General features: G+C 43.1%; 1 protein-coding gene and 1 non-coding gene across 2 annotated transcripts; one reads left to right on the top strand and one right to left on the bottom strand.

Annotated features, from left to right (window-relative positions):
• On the top strand, positions 1-19,012 carry LOC121200007. The gene is made up of 23 exons (XM_041065034.1): positions 1-44; positions 276-432; positions 695-802; positions 935-983; positions 6,923-6,974; positions 7,178-7,202; positions 7,707-7,731; positions 7,982-8,033; positions 8,237-8,261; positions 8,467-8,558; positions 9,052-9,068; positions 9,577-9,597; positions 10,123-10,174; positions 10,668-10,715; positions 10,919-10,959; positions 11,210-11,261; positions 11,465-11,506; positions 11,995-12,035; positions 16,315-16,391; positions 16,761-17,032; positions 17,893-18,016; positions 18,570-18,735; positions 18,837-19,012. The coding sequence occupies exons 1-23, from the start codon at positions 10-12 to the stop codon at positions 19,010-19,012; spliced, it is 1,749 nt and encodes a 582-aa protein (XP_040920968.1). The 5' UTR covers positions 1-9.
• Positions 6,332-6,404, bottom strand: trnal-uaa. Its single transcript has one exon. It is a non-coding gene; the product is annotated as a tRNA-Leu (tRNA).
• Positions 19,013-19,168: the final 156 nt, after the last annotated feature.

The following is a 19,168-nucleotide window of genomic DNA, read 5'->3' as shown; positions in this document are numbered from 1 at the left end:
CACAGATGGATGTGCTCCTGCTTTTGCGGCCCCTCCACATCAAAGTAAGTCAGCCTGACTGGCTCATGTTCTGTGGCAGTGGTCACCAACTGGAAGACCATAACAAAGCCTGACCTATAATCAAATCATAGTCACTTTTGATTTCATTTCTTGCAGCTACCAAGATCCCAGCTGACTTTGTTGCTTGTTTGTAAAATACTTCTTTCCTCACAGTTGTACACAGTGGTAATACATGCTCTTATTCTGTTCTTTGTTTCTTTTCTGTATTTCCGTAGAAAGAGGAGGTGTGAGAGCCAGGAGAAAGACAATCAGCCCTACATCAAGAAGCCGTCCAATGCCTTCATGTTGTTCAGGAAGGAACAGCGAGCAAACGTTGTGGCCGAACTGAACATCAGGGACAGTGCCACAGTAAACACTGTCCTTGGACAGAGGGTAAGTGTCCTCACTCTGTCTGTTTGAAACACTGTGTCACACAAACTTTATGACAATTTGGTCAAAGTCATACACTGATCAGTGTCTGAGGCAACACTCTAACCATAAAGCTTCACATCTTGGCAGTAATTTTTGTTCTTTTCTTGAAAGGAAATGATTGGAATATGTTTTTAATGTTTGTGTTTGTGGACTAGTCGGCCTGTCGCTGCATGTAGCCGTGTGTCAATGTGTGCACTGACAGTGTGTTATTGTGTGTCCACAGTGGAACTCTTTGTCGAAGGAGGAGCAGGCCAAATATTATGTAGAGGCTGAAAAGGAGAGGAGGCTCCATGCACAGCAATTCCCTGAGTGGTCCTCCAGGGACAATTATGTATGTACACTATGCTCAGATACAACTCCTGCATGTTTGCATCATTACAGTAGATGAAACGACACAATCCTGGAAAAGAGTTTTTATCAGCTGATATCAGGTGGAAAGTCAAGTGTGTTTGTTTTTGTATAGGGCAGAAAGAGGAAGAGGCAGAGGAGCAGGGCACCAACCAGGGCTGAAGGTACGGCAATATTAAGTTATGATGACCACAGATTGTAGAAACATTTACCAAATGACGCCAAACCCCACACACACACACACACTCACAAGGTGAAAACAGCTGTGTATCCACTACTTACCCCCACCCCTCTCTTTTCTCCCTCTCACTTCCCCTTTTCCCTACCCCCCCTTCTCCCCTTTCCCCCTCTTTCACTTTAAAAATGTCTGTAACTGTGTGCATAAATGTATATCTGCACACACCTGTGTATATATGTATATATGTAAAGATCAATAAATCAATGAGAAACTACAACCCTTTGCCTTGCTCCTCACTTGTAATGGAGTATTTTTACATTGTGGTATTTGTAGCCTTCTTTTACTGAAGTGAAAGATCTGAGTGCTTCCTCCATTACTGATTATTAACACCCCAGTCAATGGAGAACAAGTCCACCTATTTCAGTTTTTAATTCTTAAATAAATAATTAAATAACGACGTTGCTTAAGCTCCGACTGAGTTCGGAGAAGAAGCCAGAGACCTGCAGCTGCTCCCCAGCTCGGCCTCCACCGCCCAGCTGCCTCTCCACGGATCTCAAAATCCCCAAGTCTCACTCATTTCTTTACATTTTAAAGTTGGTTAATTCCAGTACAAGCTAAAAACAACTACAGACTGTTTGCTCAGCTACAACATGTAGAACATGAAATAAGAAGATGAAATTAGATGAAATAAACAAATCCATCTTAAAATAACTAAAATTTGAATGAAATTCGCTATGAGATTTGGTCTTGAGGTTCAGGACTGCAAATACTAATTTTTCTCAGTTAATTATTCAATTATTAATTATCCAACATGGTATAACAACAACAACAAACAACAAAATGCCAAGAGCTTATAGGTTTAATCAACAATTAATCAACCAGTTATTAAATGTATAACTGAAACAAAAGAACACTATCTTGTCATTTCAACCCTTCATCTCCTCAAGCCTCCACGAAAGTTAGGTGGAAATGTACAGGACATAAGCTTAAACTCTTTCACTCTGTTGAGATTTATAATGATTGCTGGCATCTAACCTTCTGAGATAACTTGTGTTAATACTGGGGAAGCCTTTTGGATGAGAGGTGACGTCCTCAAGAACCTCAAGCAAGTCCAGGTGCCTTCATATAGCACTTTGAAGTATCATGACCTGGATGACTGAGAATCTTCACAAACATTCAAATAAATATGCGGAAAATGGAACATGCTGAGGGTGCAGTCAAAATAATGCAAATGTCTCATGACCAGTAATTTTAAATGAAACATTACATGCTTGTTGTGAAACGGATGTTGATGCAACTTATGACTTTCTTTCTTTTTCTGCCTTTTGTGTGCGTATCTGTTGATCTGGGTGGCAGGCTGCAGCATTCAGTTGCTCTAATATGCATAAATACAGTTGTACTGAACAAACTAAGTAGCCATGGTTGGTTTTATCGCTCTCCATGCACCTTAGTATTAAAAAGTATATTTTTAATACTTGTGGCCATAATACTGTCCAGCCTTGGCTATGCAGTTCTTTGTCTCCTGCACGCTCTCCTATTTCCACTTTCATATTATATACAGCTATATAGTTTTTAATCATTTTAAATAACTGGTTATTTAATTCATCAATTCATTACATTCTTTTATACACCTTTCTTGTGATATTGATGGTTAATATAATTGTTGAAATGAGTCATTTTTAATGTGCAATAAAGGTAATTATGAAGCTCTACTCTAAGTTTGTTGATTTTTTTCATATATCTATTATGCATACTACTGTAATCATCAAAGAACACACTTTTATTTATAATGAATTTATAATGAATTACAAGTGTATTTCTACATTAGCTTTAATCAATGACATAAATAATAGAATTTTGTATTTAATGTTGCTGTCCTTGACCCCTGACAACAATCAAACATATTAAAAACTACTTACCAAGTTTTAATGACATTGAAAACACTAATTCAACAAAGCATCTTGTTAGATTCATCATGAGATTTATGGTAAATTTGGAAAAACCTGGCGAGTGCTCTGTAGTTCATAGAAAATGCACTCAGTGCCATTACCTTACAGTAGGTTTATTTGAAATTCAATATAACAGAAAACTGTGATCAGAAAATTAATAAGGCACATTAAATACATTTTTAATTAGAATAAGTGTAGTTTGGAATAAAACTAATGTATGTGAGCTGTACTATACTGACAGTTTGAAGTCTCCATCAAATGAAAAACATACAAGGACAAGCAAAATCAACTATTTAACCTAATTAATCTGAACTCTGTCGTATCTTCAATACACAGTTTGTCTTTTTAAAACATACTTCTACAGTGGTGACAGCAGCACACATCTATTACAGGAGTCACATTTGGCTCCTGTAATACAATTCTGCTTCGCCAGATATCAAATTGGGAAATACTTTCACTAATGAAAGTGGTGACTGTGCTAGAGCTGATTCCACATTTAATTCCAGTTTAATATTTTTTCAGTCCTGTTTACTAGCATCGCCTCTACCAACAGCAGAGATGAAGTCCAAGACGTAAAACTGTACCTGTGAAGACTTGGGACAGAGAACAATAAACTTCTAAAAAGCTGGTCCGTTCTTTCATCAGAGGAAGCTGAACTGGATCTGGGTTTTCTGGCATCCATCCATGCAGTCTGCCTTCTCCACAGATGAATGGCAGCAAATATTCTGCTCCATACATGAGGTCTTCATTCTGTTGGCACAGGTTGTTCAGATGTCTGTGCCCGGCCAGTTTACCCGGACTCGTTTGGCTGCCAGACCCCGCCTTTTGCAGAAGGAGTAAACAGAGTTTGTAGGAGTTATCATTTAGGGAAAAGTATTTGGTGAGTAACAAGCTTTCTTTTCTTTATTCAATACAGACAGGCTACTATCAGTAACAGTGCAATAATTCGTTTTTACAACACTAAAACTGAAACTGTGTCTTAAGCTAAATCTGGCTTTTAGCTAGCTAATTACTTCAGAGTAGTCTCTTTTATAGTTAGCTTACAGTGGCAGTCTAATGATTTTACGTGAAACAGGACATACAGTAGCACTTGTGGTGAGTCTGCAGGCATGATAATATGTGTGTTGTTTCATAGTCTCCTTAAAGTTGGCACGTTTTCCATAAATTCGTGCTAACAAAATTAGCGCGTTAGCACGCGCTGTTTTGGCTAACGGCTTGACATTCATCCACGGAAGTAGTGATGTGTCGCAATTCTCCATTGACCCCCATGTTAAAATAGCCAACTTTACAGCCTAAAAATATATATATTTACAGCCTGGTACAATTTTTGTGGGGGTGAATTTTTTTGTACCACAACCGTTTTAGTGTTATTTAGGCTTAATAAATTAGGGCGTGGTTACGCTGAGTGACAGCCCATAGACAGGCACAGGCATTTGGCTGGGCTAGGCGGCTACATCCAGAGGCCTCCGGCTACCTCCAGCGGTTGACAGGGACTGCAGTGTCCGTGTTTGTTTGCCAATGTTCAGATAGGTTTTTGTGACAGTATGGCTTGTTGTAGTGTAGACTGTACTAACCGACAGTCTAAGGAGTCTGTGTTGCAGTTTTTTCGGTAAGTAAATTTCTCACTATTTTACCTGGATGTTTGCACTAATTAGCATGTATTAGCATATTTTGCCACTGGCTTATGACTTAATTGCCGATTTATGGTCGCTGCTGATACAGATAGAGGACCGAGCGGATAATGTTAGGAACGCTGTTGCGGTGTGTTCCGTGCTCTCAGAGTCCGTTTATTGTGGGAATACTATTCTACAATCTTATTTCGTCTCATTTTTCTGTTTAAAAAGGCCGACATTGCATGGACAGAGCAGCTCCGTCAGTAAGCGGCTGCTGTGTGCTGCTGTAACTGTAAGTGGATAGTGGGTGGAGGCAGCGGTAAATATTAAACATTTTAATATATTATTATCATCATTATTTTGATCTTTATCATTAATAATAATGACAATGACAATAATAATAATAATAACTTTTAATATAGTTAATCAATATGAAATAATAATGATTGTTTCACAGTTAAATAACAGGCTAGAAATAAATTTCCCCCCACAACTCCACCAAACCCTGCAGCTCCATCTAAAACCTCTCTATCTGAAACAGTCATGTTTAAAACACAGCAGCAACATTATGATCTCTGTTGTATGCTCTGTGTCGGACTCGGGGACTGTCGTGTGGTGGATGTAGCTGCCGCTTAGCTTGTTAGCCTAGCTGATTAGCCTTAGGCTAGCTCGGTTGCTCCGTGCTAAGTGGCGGGTTCTCGGCCGGTTGACCCCGGCTGACCTGTAGAGCAACCGCCTCTTCGCCAAATATGGAAAGTACAGTCCCACTAAAATCCAAGATGGCACAGCTCAAATGCCCATGGTTTGGTCACAAAACCGACTCCCGAAACCAATGGGTGACGTCACGGGTGCTACGTCCATGTCTTATACAGTCTATGGCCTATATGTCAAAGTCAAGGCCCGTGGGCCACATCCGGCCCGCAAAAGAATTTTCTATGGCCCCCGGGATGATATTTGATTAGTATTAGAACCGGCCCGCTGGCGTTTAGCGTGCGCCAATACCACATCCACAATGCAAGGGTAGCGAACAGACTCACTGCAGTGCTAGCCTGGTTGTCATGACTACCAAAACTCTTCGCGCTATTGCAGTGCAGCAAGCGGGCATCGTTTTAATTATCCATCAGCAGTCAGAGCAGATGTCGACTTTCAGCTACCCCCCTCCCTAAAAAATGGCTAAACGGAAGGTGGACGTTTGAAATTACTAACAGAGCCATAAGACAATATTGCTTTATTCATTTAATGTACAGGACATGTGATTTCTCTTTAAAGGAAGTTTGTTTTTGTCTATGTGCCTGTTGAAAATGTTTTCACTGGAAATTACTGACAGAGCCATAAAACATACTGGATTTAAACATTAGCCTAAATAGTATACACCTTGTTAGGTATTGGTTCAATAGGCTATGTATAATAATTTCAATATGTTTTAATAAACATTGAATCAGCCCTTGGCTTGTAGCAAATTTGTTTTTTTGGCCCTCTGTGTATTTGACTTTGACATCTCTGGTCTATGGGTATAGTTAAGAAAATGAGTGACACCAGGAAAAGAAGCAAAATCTGGAACCATTTCAGTTATATTGATAATACAAAGGCAGAGTGTAGAGTCTGCAAGAAAAGTTTAAATTTGTTTAAAAGTTTAATATTGTTTTTGTCATGTCATCATCTGCCGCTTATCTGGGTCTAGGCCCAGGTCGCAGGGGCAGTTCCTGCCCAATTCACAATGCACCGAAGTCCTATGGCACCTCCATGGGTGGTGAGCCCATGGGAGATGGTGTCACCCGGAGTGGGATTCAAACCCACGACCCTGAGAAGTTAAGTCTCATGCTCTACCAACTGAGCTAACCGGGTGGCTGATGTTTTTTGTATTTTTAATAATTTATTTTTTATGTAGAGTGACTAAATAAAGGTATATTTATATAATAAACATATATAAATTAAAAATACATTAGTAATTCATTTTGTGCATATTTTTATATTGTTGTTGACAGTAAATTAATTCAATCAACATAACAATCTGAAGAGCCGCTTGGGGGTTGAAAGAGCCGAAGATTTTCATTTCCTGTCATGTGACAAAGAGTGAAGTGTGACATCTAACTGGATAAAACCTCAGAACATCTGAAACATGACTTAAATAGTTCATTACTCATTTGTTGCAAATGAATTTCCTCTTGTTGGACTAACACAGCACTGACTGTGTGTTAGTGATGAAGAGTTAACAGTGAATGAAGCAGGTGAGTCAGGGAACAAAGTCTTTATTTACCTTTTGTAGTTTTACACCTCAGCAGAAACCACAGACCTGATGTCCTGACGTGGACCACCTAGGACCAGCATCAGTGTGATCTGACTGTCGCCCCTCCTACCCTCAGACTCACTCATTGGACTGACAGGTGAGATCCACTGCACACACCGGACCCACAGGTGAGGTCTGCATTTACCTGTCTTTCTGCTGGAAGTGATGAAAATAAGGTCTTACTGAATTCAGTCTCCAACAGTTTGTTGGGGGCCACATGTTGAGAACTTCTTCTTTCTGATCCAGACACTTGACAGTGGGTGGGTTTATATAGGATCAGTTTGCCTGTCCTACCTGCTCATTGACACTGCTCTCTGATTGGCTCTTACAGATGGCGTCAGACCTCCACCATGATGGTGAGTGTCATCAAAGGTTCAATCGTGTGTCTGGGATGAATTTCCTTTTTCTGGACTAACTAACACAGCGCTGACTGTGTGTTAGTGATGAAGAGTTAACAGTGAATGAAGCAGGTGAGTCAGGGAACAAAGTCTTTATTTACCTTTTGTAGTTTTACACCTCAGCAGAAACCACAGACCTGATGTCCTGACGTGGACCACCTAGGACCAGCATCAGTGTGATCTGACTGTCGCCCCTCCTACCCTCAGACTCACTCATTGGACTGACAGGTGAGATCCACTGCACACACTGGACCCACAGGTGAGGTCTGCGTTTACCTGTCTTTCTGCTGGAAGTGATAAAAATAAGGTCTCTCTGAATCCAGTCTCCAACAGTTTGTTGGGGGCCACATGTTGAGAAGTTCTTCTTTCTGATCCAGACACTTGACAGTGGGTGGGTTTATATAGGATCAGTTTGCCTGTCCTACCTGCTCATTGACACTGCTCTCTGATTGGCTCTTACAGATGGCGTCAGACCTCCACCATGATGGTGAGTGTCATCAAAGGTTCAATCGTGTGTCTGGGATGAATTTCCTTTTTCTGGACTAACTAACACAGCGCTGACTGTGTGTTAGTGATGAAGAGTTAACATTGAATGAAGCAGGTGAGTCAGGGAACAAAGTCTTTATTTACCTTTTGTAGTTTTACACCTCAGCAGAAACCACAGACCTGATGTCCTGACGTGGACCACCTAGGACCAGCATCAGTGTGATCTGACTGTCGCCATCTCCTACCCTCAGACTCACTCATTGGACTGACAGGTGAGATCCACTGCACACACCGGACCCACAGGTGAGGTCTGCGTTTACCTGTTTTTCCGCTGGAAGTGATGAAAATGAGCTCTTACTGAATCCAGTCTCCAACAGTTTGTTGGGGGCCACATGTTGAGAAGTTCTTCTTTCTGATCCAGACACTTGACAGTGGGTGGGTTTATATAGGATCAGTTTGCCTGTCCTACCTGCTCATTGACACTGCTCTCTGATTGGCTATTACAGATGGGGTCAGACCTCCACCATGATGGTGAGTGTCATCAAAGGTTCAATCGTGTGTCTGGGATGAATTTCCTTTTTCTGGACTAACTAACACAGCGCTGACTGTGTGTTAGTGATGAAGAGTTAACAGTGAATGAAGCAGGTGAGTCAGGGAACAAAGTCTTTATTTACCTTTTGTAGTTTTACACCTCAGCAGAAACCACGGACCTGATGTCCTGACGTGGACCACCTAGGACCAGCATCAGTGTAATCTGACTGTCGCCCCTCCTACCCTCAGACTCATTGGACTGACAGGTGAGATCCACTGCACACACCGGACCCACAGGTGAGGTCTGCGTTTACCTGTCTTTCTGCTGGAAGTGATAAAAATAAGGTCTTACTGAATCCAGTCTCCAACAGTTTGTTGTGGGCCACATGTTGAGAACTTCTTCTTTCTTATCCAGACACTTGACAGTGGGTGGGTTTATATAGGATCAGTTTGCCTGTCCTACCTGCTCATTGATACTGCTCTCTGATTGGCTCTGACAGGTGGCGTTAGACTTCAGTGACGTCAGACCTCCACCATGATGGTGAGTATCATCAAAGGTTCAATTGTGTGTCTGGGATGAATTTCCTTTGGCTGGACTAACTAATACAGCGCTGACTGTGTGTTAGTGATGAAGAGTTAACAGTGAATGAAGCAGGTGAGTCAGGGAACAAAGTCTTTATTTACCTTTTGTAGTTTTACACCTCAGCAGAAACCACGGACCTGATGTCCTGACGTGGACCACCTAGGACCAGCATCAGTGTGATCTTACTGTCCCCCCTCCTACCCTCAGACTCATTGGACTGACAGGTGAGATCCACTGCACACACCGGACCCACAGGTGAGGTCTGCGTTTACCTGTCTTTCTGCTGGAAGTGATGAAAATAAGGTCTCTCTGAATCCAGTCTCCAACAGTTTGTTGGGGGCCACATGTTGAGAAGTTCTTCTTTCTGATCCAGACACTTGACAGTGGGTGGGTTTATATAGGATCAGTTTGCCTGTCCTACCTGCTCATTGACACTGCTCTCTGATTGGCTCTGACAGATGGCGTCAGACCTCCACCATGATGGTGAGTGTCATCAAAGGTTCAATCGTGTGTCTGGGATGAATTTCCTTTTTCTGGACTAACTAACACAGCGCTGACTGTGTGTTAGTGATGAAGAGTTAACAGTGAATGAAGCAGGTGAGTCAGGGAACAAAGTCTTTATTTACCTTTTGTAGTTTTACACCTCAGCAGAAACCACAGACCTGATGTCCTGACGTGGACCACCTAGGACCAGCATCAGTGTGATCTGACTGTCGCCCCTCCTACCCTCAGACTCACTCATTGGACTGACAGGTGAGATCCACTGCACACACTGGACCCACAGGTGAGGTCTGCGTTTACCTGTCTTTCTGCTGGAAGTGATAAAAATAAGGTCTCTCTGAATCCAGTCTCCAACAGTTTGTTGGGGGCCACATGTTGAGAAGTTCTTCTTTCTGATCCAGACACTTGACAGTGGGTGGGTTTATATAGGATCAGTTTGCCTGTCCTACCTGCTCATTGACACTGCTCTCTGATTGGCTCTGACAGATGGCGTCAGACTTCAGTGACGTCAGACCTCCACCATGATGGTGAGTTTCATCAAAGGTTCAATCGTGTGTCTGGGATGAATTTCCTTTTTCCGGACTAACTAACACAGCGCTGACTGTGTGTTAGTGATGAAGAGTTAACATTGAATGAAGCAGGTGAGTCAGGGAACAAAGTCTTTATTTACCTTTTGTAGTTTTACACCTCAGCAGAAACCACAGACCTGATGTCCTGACGTGGACCACCTAGGACCAGCATCAGTGTGATCTGACTGTCGCCCCCTCCTACCCTCAGACTCACTCATTGGACTGACAGGTGAGATCCACTGCACACACCGGACCCACAGGTGAGGTCTGCATTTACCTGTCTTTCTGCTGGAAGTGATGAAAATAACGTCTTACTGAATTCAGTCTCCAACAGTTTGTTGGGGGCCACATGTTGAGAAGTTCTTCTTTCTGATCCAGACACTTGACAGTAGGTGGGTTTATATAGGATCAGTTTGCCTGTCCTACCTGCTCATTGACACTGCTCTCTGATTGGCTCTGACAGATGGCGTCAGACTTCAGTGACGTCAGACCTCCACCATGATGGTGAGTGTCATCAAAGGTTCAATCGTGTGTCTGGGATCAATTTCCTTTTTCTGGACTAACTAACACAGCGCTGACTGTGTGTTAGTGATGAAGAGTTAACATTGAATGAAGCAGGTGAGTCAGGGAACAAAGTCTTTATTTACCTTTTGTAGTTTTACACCTCAGCAGAAACCACGGACCTGATGTCCTGACGTGGACCACCTAGGACCAGCATCAGTGTGATCTGACTGTCCCCCCTCCTACCCTCAGACTCATTGGACTGACAGGTGAGATCCACTGCACACACCGGACCCACAGGTGAGGTCTGCGTTTACCTGTCTTTCTGCTGGAAGTGATAAAAATAAGGTCTCTCTGAATCCAGTCTCCAACAGTTTGTTGGGGGCCACATGTTGAGAAGTTCTTCTTTCTGATCCAGACACTTGACAGTGGGTGGGTTTATATAGGATCAGTTTGCCTGTCCTACCTGCTCATTGACACTGCTCTCTGATTGGCTCTGACAGGTGGCGTCAGACTTCAGTGACGTCAGACCTCCACCATGATGGTGAGTGTCATCAAAGGTTCAATCGTGTGTCTGGGATCAATTTCCTTTTTCTGGACTAACTAACACAGCGCTGACTGTGTGTTAGTGATGAAGAGTTAACATTGAATGAAGCAGGTGAGTCAGGGAACAAAGTCTTTATTTACCTTTTGTAGTTTTACACCTCAGCAGAAACCACGGACCTGATGTCCTGACGTGGACCACCTAGGACCAGCATCAGTGTGATCTGACTGTCGCCCCCTCCTACCCTCAGACTCACTCATTGGACTGACAGGTGAGATCCACTGCACACACCGGACCCACAGGTGAGGTCTGCGTTTACCTGTTTTTCCGCTGGAAGTGATGAAAATGAGCTCTTACTGAATCCAGTCTCCAACAGTTTGTTGGGGGCCACATGTTGAGAACTTCTTCATTCTGATCCAGACACTTGACAGTGGGTGGGTTTATATAGGATCAGTTTGCCTGTCTTACCTGCTCATTGACACTGCTCTCTGATTGGCTCTTACAGATGGCGTCAGACCTCCACCATGATGGTGAGTGTCATCGAAAGGTTCAGTCGTGTGTCTGGGATGAATTTCCTTTTTCTGGACTAACTAACACAGCGCTGACTGTGTGTTAGTGATGAAGAGTTAACAGTGAATGAAGCAGGTGAGTCAGGGAACAAAGTCTTTATTTACCTTTTGTAGTTTTACACCTCAGCAGAAACCACAGACCTGATGTCCTGACGTGGACCACCTAGGACCAGCATCAGTGTGATCTGACAGTCGCCCCTCCTACCCTCAGACTCACTCATTGGACTGACAGGTGAGATCCACTGCACACACCGGACCCACAGGTGAGGTCTGCGTTTACCTGTCTTTCTGCTGGAAGTGATGAAAATAAGGTCTCTCTGAATCCAGTCTCCAACAGTTTGTTGGGGGCCACATGTTGAGAAGTTCTTCTTTCTGATCCAGACACTTGACAGTGGGTGGGTTTATATAGGATCAGTTTGCATGTCTTACCTGCTCATTGACACTGCTCTCTGATTGGCTCTGACAGGTGGCGTCAGACTTCAGTGACGTCAGACTTCCACCATGATGGTGAGTGTCATCAAAGGTTCAATCGTGTGTCTGGGATGAATTTCCTTTTTCTGGACTAACTAACACAGCGCTGACTGTGTGTTAGTGATGAAGAGTTAACAGTGAATGAAGCAGGTGAGTCAGGGAACAAAGTCTTTATTTACCTTTTGTAGTTTTACACCTCAGCAGAAACCACAGACCTGATGTCCTGACGTGGACCACCTAGGACCAGCATCAGTGTGATCTGACTGTCGCCCCTCCTACCCTCAGACTCATTAGACTGACAGGTGAGATCCACTGCACACACCGGACCCACAGGTGAGGTCTGCGTTTACCTGTCTTTCTGCTGGAAGTGATGAAAATAAGGTCTCTCTGAATCCAGTCTCCAACAGTTTGTTGTGGGCCACATGTTGAGAAGTTCTTCTTTCTGATCCAGACACTTGACAGTGGGTGGGTTTATATAGGATCAGTTTGCCTGTCCTACCTGCTCATTGACACTGCTCTCTGATTGGCTCTGACAGGTGGCGTCAGACTTCAGTGACGTCAGACCTCCACCATGATGGTGAGTGTCATCAAAGGTTCAATCGTGTGTCTGGGATGAATTTCCTTTTTCTGGACTAACTAACACAGCGCTGACTGTGTGTTAGTGATGAAGAGTTAACAGTGAATGAAGCAGGTGAGTCAGGGAACAAAGTCTTTATTTACCTTTTGTAGTTTTACACCTCAGCAGAAACCACAGACCTGATGTCCTGACGTGGACCACCTAGGATCAGCATCAGTGTGATCTGACTGTCGCCCCTCCTACCCTCAGACTCACTCATTGGACTGACAGGTGAGATCCACTGCACACACCGGACCCACAGGTGAGGTCTGCGTTTACCTGTCTTTCTGCTGGAAGTGATGAAAATAAGGTCTTACTGAATTCAGTCTCCAACAGTTTGTTGGGGGCCACATGTTGAGAACTTCCTCATTCTGATCCAGACACTTGACAGTGGGTGGGTTTATATAGGATCAGTTTGCCTGTCCTACCTGCTCATTGACACTGCTCTCTGATTGGCTCTTACAGATGGCGTCAGACCTCCACCATGATGGTGAGTATCATCAAAGGTTCAATCGTGTGTCTGGGATGAATTTCCTTTTTCTGGACTAACTAACACAGCGCTGACTGTGTGTTAGTGATGAAGAGTTAACAGTGAATGAAGCAGGTGAGTCAGGGAACAAAGTCTTTATTTACCTTTTGTAGTTTTACACCTCAGCAGAAACCACGGACCTGATGTCCTGACGTGGACCACCTAGGACCAGCATCAGTGTGATCTGACTGTCGCCCCTCCTACCCTCAGACTCATTGGACTGACAGGTGAGATCCACTGCACACACCGGACCCACAGGTGAGGTCTGCGTTTACCTGTCTTTCTGCTGGAAGTGATGAAAATAAGGTCTCTCTGAATCCAGTCTCCAACAGTTTGTTGTGGGCCACATGTTGAGAAGTTCTTCTTTCTGATCCAGACACTTGACAGTGGGTGGGTTTATATAGGATCAGTTTGCCTGTCCTACCTGCTCATTGACACTGCTCTCTGATTGGCTATTACAGATGGCGTCAGACCTCCACCATGATGGTGAGTGTCATCAAAGGTTCAATCGTGTGTCTGGGATTATGTCACAGAGCGGGCAGGGTTAGACTCTGCTGGGAGACGTGCTGACGTAGTGGTAACGTATTGTGTCACTTCCTGTTTGCGGCTTCTGCACTGTGGTACTGTGGTGGAGTGTTTGCAGTTATCCTACATTAACTTTGCCGTGCTCTGTGGTCAATCTCTGAATTCTTGCACACGTATATTGCTTTAGTTGAACATCTGTTGTGCACGGGCCCCTTGGTATTTAACACTAGAATATAATCACTCTATCTCTGGTCCGCTAGCTTAGCTGTTAGCAATGGCTTCTCTCTCTCCTGCTGTCTCTTCTCTCTCTTCCACGGTGTGTGAGATGTTTAGTCACTCCTCTGCCCCCTTTAGCGATAATGGTATGTGTAATAAATGTAGTATTTTTGTAGCATTGGATGCGAGGCTGAGGGAAGTAGAGGCTCGGCTCCGCACCATAGATAACCACCCCGCAGCAGCGCTAGCTAGTCAGTCCCCAGTACTTGGTCTGGACCAGCCTAGAGTAGCTTCAGCTAGCCGTCCCACTTTAGCTCCTGTTAGCTGTTCCCCGCCAGCTCCCGAGCTCCCCGGCTGACCCGTAGAGTAACCGCCTCTTCGCCAAATATGGAAAGTACACTCCCACTAAAATCCAAGATGGCGCAGCTCAAATGCCCATGGTTCGGTCACAAAAACGACTCCCCGAAACCAATGGGTGACGTCACGGGTGCTACGTCCATGTCTTATACAGTCTACGTTTGACAATGGATCAGCAGATTGATTTATTCTGTCTTACTGAGACCTGGCTGCAGGAGGAAGAATATGTCAGTCTAACTGAGTCAACCCCTGCTAGTCATATTAATTATCACATTCCTCGAGGCACAGGCCGAGGAGGAGGAGTGGCAGAAATCTACCACTCAAGTTTATTAATTAATCCCAGACCCAAGCCTAGTTAGCCTAGCACATTTGAAAGCCTTATCCTCAGCCTCTCACATCCAAACTGGAAGACAGAAAAACCTATTTGCTGTGGTGTATCGTCCACCTGCTGCTTACTCAGTTTTTATCTGAATTCACTGAATTTTTATCTGATTTAGTGCTTAGAACGGATAAAGCAATTATAGTGGGTGACTTTAATATTCATGTAGATACCCACAATGACTTAAGACTGCATTCTATTCAGTATTTACACTCGGCTTCTTGCAAAATGTTAAAAAAACCAACTCACCGTTTTAATCACACTCTTGATCTTGTACTAACTTATGGCGCAGAAGCTGAACATTTGACAGTTTTCCCTATTCTACGTTCTAGTCTACATTATTCTGTTCTATTCAACAGTATTCTATTCTTCAGTATCCTGTTCTTCATTCTGTTCTACAGTATTCTCTTCTTCAGAAAGGCTTCTACACTTTTAATCATGTCCATTGATTGTACACATTCTTTTGTAATCTGTCTTGTGATGGAGTTTAATGTCCTGCTGTGAAAAGTCATCATGGCACCATTCAGCTCATCTTTTGCTGAGCTTTCTGAAGTCCAGCTGTCTTTCACACAGAAATGTCCATGTTCTCATAAACTAACTGTATCTGATGCTTTATTTTGTTACATCAGGGTTTACTCTTACATCTCATGTAATGTAATTCCACCCATCCCACACACAGACTTTTGCAACCCCTCCCCTCAGGCAGGCGGCTGAGGAGCATCCGGTGCAGGACCACTAGGCTCAGGAACAGCTTCTTCCCTGAAGCTGTAAGACTGCTGAACTCTAGCCCTGCCCTGTAGATACCCCCCCCTCCCTCCCCTCCTCACCACACAGTGACTGACTTGCACTACAACACTATCCACTATGTGCAATACTTGGCCATCATAGGGCAACATGTTCATATAGGTGCAATATATGGACTATAACTATAATATATGGACTACCTCTTTGTACTAGTACTACCTCCTACTTGCACATGCATGTTTATGCACATGCTAATCTCGGCTTCCTTATTTTATTTTATTTAATTGTTTATATGTTTATATTTTGCTCTGTTATCTATATTTTTATTGCCCTTATGTTTATATTTATATTTTGGCTCTTTACATCTTGCTCTTGATGGCTTAAACTGGGACCTGAGTACTAATTTTGTGCCATAACATGTAAATGTACTGGTATGACAATAAAAGTTCCTCGATCCTTGATCCTTTCTTATTGTGTTCTCTCCTCAGCCAACCTGAGCCGTGTGCTTCCTCATGGTCTCTTAGTGTTTTTTCCCTCCTTCCCTTTAATGGAAAAAAACCCTGGAATTCTGGAGAGTAAGTGGAAATGTGGCTCTCAGGAAAATATATTGCTTTTATCATGTTGTATTTTTGTTGATTTATGTATTAGAGATGTTCCAAATGATTTCTGAATTGAATGTTGAAATATCAGCCACAGTGTGTGTGTTCTCTCTCATTAGGCTAATGGACGTGCAGATCGCATTGACAGCATAAAGCCCATGTTTGTTGAACCTAAAGGAAAGGGCACCTTCACTGAGGTGAGTGTGGTTTAATTAAATATCTGTGTGCATGGCTATGAAACCACTCTTTAGACAATGTCCAGGTTTCCAGACCTTTACAGGTCTCACAGTATTTCATGAGCTGGACATGGTGTGAGTTGGTAACAATATCTGATCTCTTTGTCTGTTCAGTTATGGACGGATTCTACAGCAAAGTCAACGATTCAGCATCCAAAGAGGGATCCTTCTTTGCTGTGTGTCGGGGGAAGGTGAGGTTGTTATGTTTTCATGGAGTCTGGAGAAATGCTTCAGAATATACTCTTTTTACCTTGGCACCTATCTTTTATATCCAAAAGACACAATGTCTTCAGTGTCCCCATCACCTCTCCTCTTGTGTCACCATCAGGCTAAACGTTTAGTTTTTGGCTTCATTACTGGAAGTCATTGTCACTTTGCTATTGTCAAAATCCCTCTGTTTTACCCACAAGCCAGTAACTTTCTATTGCTATTACACCTATGCAGGTTTGACAGGAACCCCTCTGTTTGCATACGAGTTGTAATTTCCTTTATATCAGCTGTAACATTACACAAATGCATCCATCTGTAAATGAACTTCGGTTAACATATTCCTATGCCAGGCCAGTGAGGGTCTGGATTTTGCAGACACCACAGGTCGGGGTGTCATCGTTATCGGCCTTCCCTTCCTTCCAAAGTTGGACCCTCGAGTCATCCTGAAGATGCAGTTCTTGGATGTGTCTTCTTCTGTGTGTGTGTGTGTGTGTGTGTGTGGACAGTACCTGTCTGGGCAGGAGTGGTACAGACAGCAGGCTTTCATGGCTGTGAACCAGGCCATCGGCAGAGTCATTTTCCTTAAGGAGGACTATGGAGCCATCTTCCTGTGTGATCAGAGGTCAGACTTCTCAGACACTGCACATTTATTTATGAGGATCATAAACATACATCCATGTATATCCATGGATATGCTATTAATAATTTCTAACAGTTTCAGGTCCTCTCATATGACACCTGACACACCGTTTTTGTTTTTTTTTTGCAGATTTCAGGCAGCTCTGCTCTTTATTTTTACTCTTTGCTAATGTTTTTTTTGAATGAACCAGGCTCTCAAAACGAGCAGTTTTACAGACATTAATTATGCAAACAATGAAATCTCATGAGAAAGCATCTCCTCATTAACAGGTGGCTTTCATCAGGCTGTAAGGAGCCATTTATTTGTATAGTTAAGAGAGTTTGAAGAGAGAGGTTAGGGTAAGTATATGAAAATGCACTGCCATCCTAGCATGGCTTTTATTCTCATGTCTACCCTGCAGTCCAAATTGTCAGTGCTGGAATAATAAAGTAATAATAATAATAAAGTTGCACAAAATGTCTTGAAAAACAAGTCATGCCAGAAAAAAAAAGTTGTCATAGGCAACAAAAACTCTGTTAATGTTGCTACTGTGTTATTAAAAGATGTATTAGTCATTAAAAGCCCCTAAAACTATAGTAGGACTGTTTGTGGATGCTGTTATTATATTTTTCTATCTAGCAACCAGCAATCAGGAAAATGCATGAAATAAGTTTTAACTTTAAACTTTTAACTAAAGTGAACTAATAATTCTAGTCTTGTGACAAGTAACCTGAACTTAAAGTGTAAAATCTGTGGAGTAATTAAACAAACTTTTAGCTTTACTAACATCATTCAGAAAGAACTGATCTGTTCAACAATGATGAAGGTGATTAAAATAAAATAACGTGTGACTTCTCCCACAGGTTTAAGTCCTCTGATGCCCGAGCTCAGCTTCCATTGTGGGTTAGGCCTTATGTGCGGCCTTATGATGGCTTTGGAAATGTGGTCCGTGATGTCTCTCAGTTCTTCAGGGTTGCAAATAAAATGGTAGGTCACAAAAAGGATTAACAGTTGGGTATTTATATAGTACACCCATCAACTGTCTAATCTCTCTGCACACTAATACTTGTCCCAGTTGGTCCAACTCAGGTCTCAAGTCCTTGAGGGCTAGTTACAGTACAAGTCTCAGGACAGTGTCCTCCAGGATGACCAAACCAACTGGAGTCACATGTATTTCATATTTTTCTTGTAGTGTTGTATAGCAGAATAAATGTCTCTTAAATGAATGATAGATGTCTCTCACAGGAGGTGTCTGTCTTTCAGAGAAGTGTAACAATAGCAATCATAACAAATATGGAAAAACAGTGCTTCATTGTATATCGGGGGTCAGATTTACTAAATGAATTTGGAGCCACAGTCTGTGTTCTCAGCTCCTTGTTTCCTGGGACAGGAGCTCGCTCCTCCTCAGGCTTTTTCAGCAGCGTGTTTATTTCCTTCCTCTACACCTGTACAACTGTGTTTACTGCTGAGAGGTCTGATCCAGAGCTGTGACCATTAACTGCACAGTACAGTACTGACTGTGTGTGTTTGGATGTAACAGAGGCCTGTGGTAGAGAAGAAGACTGCTACAGAGAGCTGTGGGGCAGTGTGTTTGCCAGATATTCAGCCCTCTGGCTTCACTTCCTGCTCACACTCCCAAAGCTCCCACACCCAGAAGGCCAAGGTGCTGGATGCCCACCTTCCCAGCCTGAAGAGGAGGAGGCTCAGTGAGTATGAATATATGACTCCTTCAAATCCTGAAACAGTTCACAGAGGAGAAGTTAATCCTTAATGTGTTTTTAAGCTCTTGTTTGGTCTTTGTGATCAGATGAACACACTGGAGCCACTGGGATGCCCAGGATCTTTCTTCAGTATGAGTGTGAGGTGCAGAAGAGTCAGAGGAGACCAGCCAACCTGTTGGAGGCTCTGGAGCAAATCGACCATCACAGTGGAGGAAACGACGATGGTGTGGTGGGAGAGGAGAAGGTATTGTGTTTTCTGTGAGACACTGTGGTCTGTCCTACAAGACGAAAGCTGTTCTTTCTTTTTGACATGTATTAGTGTGTATGTCTCAAACGGAGTTACCAATGACTTCGTCCCTTGTTTTTCAGCTATGTGGAAGAAATCTGATCAGCTGACCCCAGAGCAGAAGCTTCTGGT

This window comes from Toxotes jaculatrix, chromosome 19 (assembly GCF_017976425.1).
Source record: "Toxotes jaculatrix isolate fToxJac2 chromosome 19, fToxJac2.pri, whole genome shotgun sequence".
Classification (NCBI taxonomy): Eukaryota; Metazoa; Chordata; class Actinopteri; family Toxotidae; genus Toxotes; species Toxotes jaculatrix.
The sequence above is the reverse complement of the archived record's forward strand: the minus strand, read 5'-3'. Positions and strand labels throughout refer to the sequence as shown.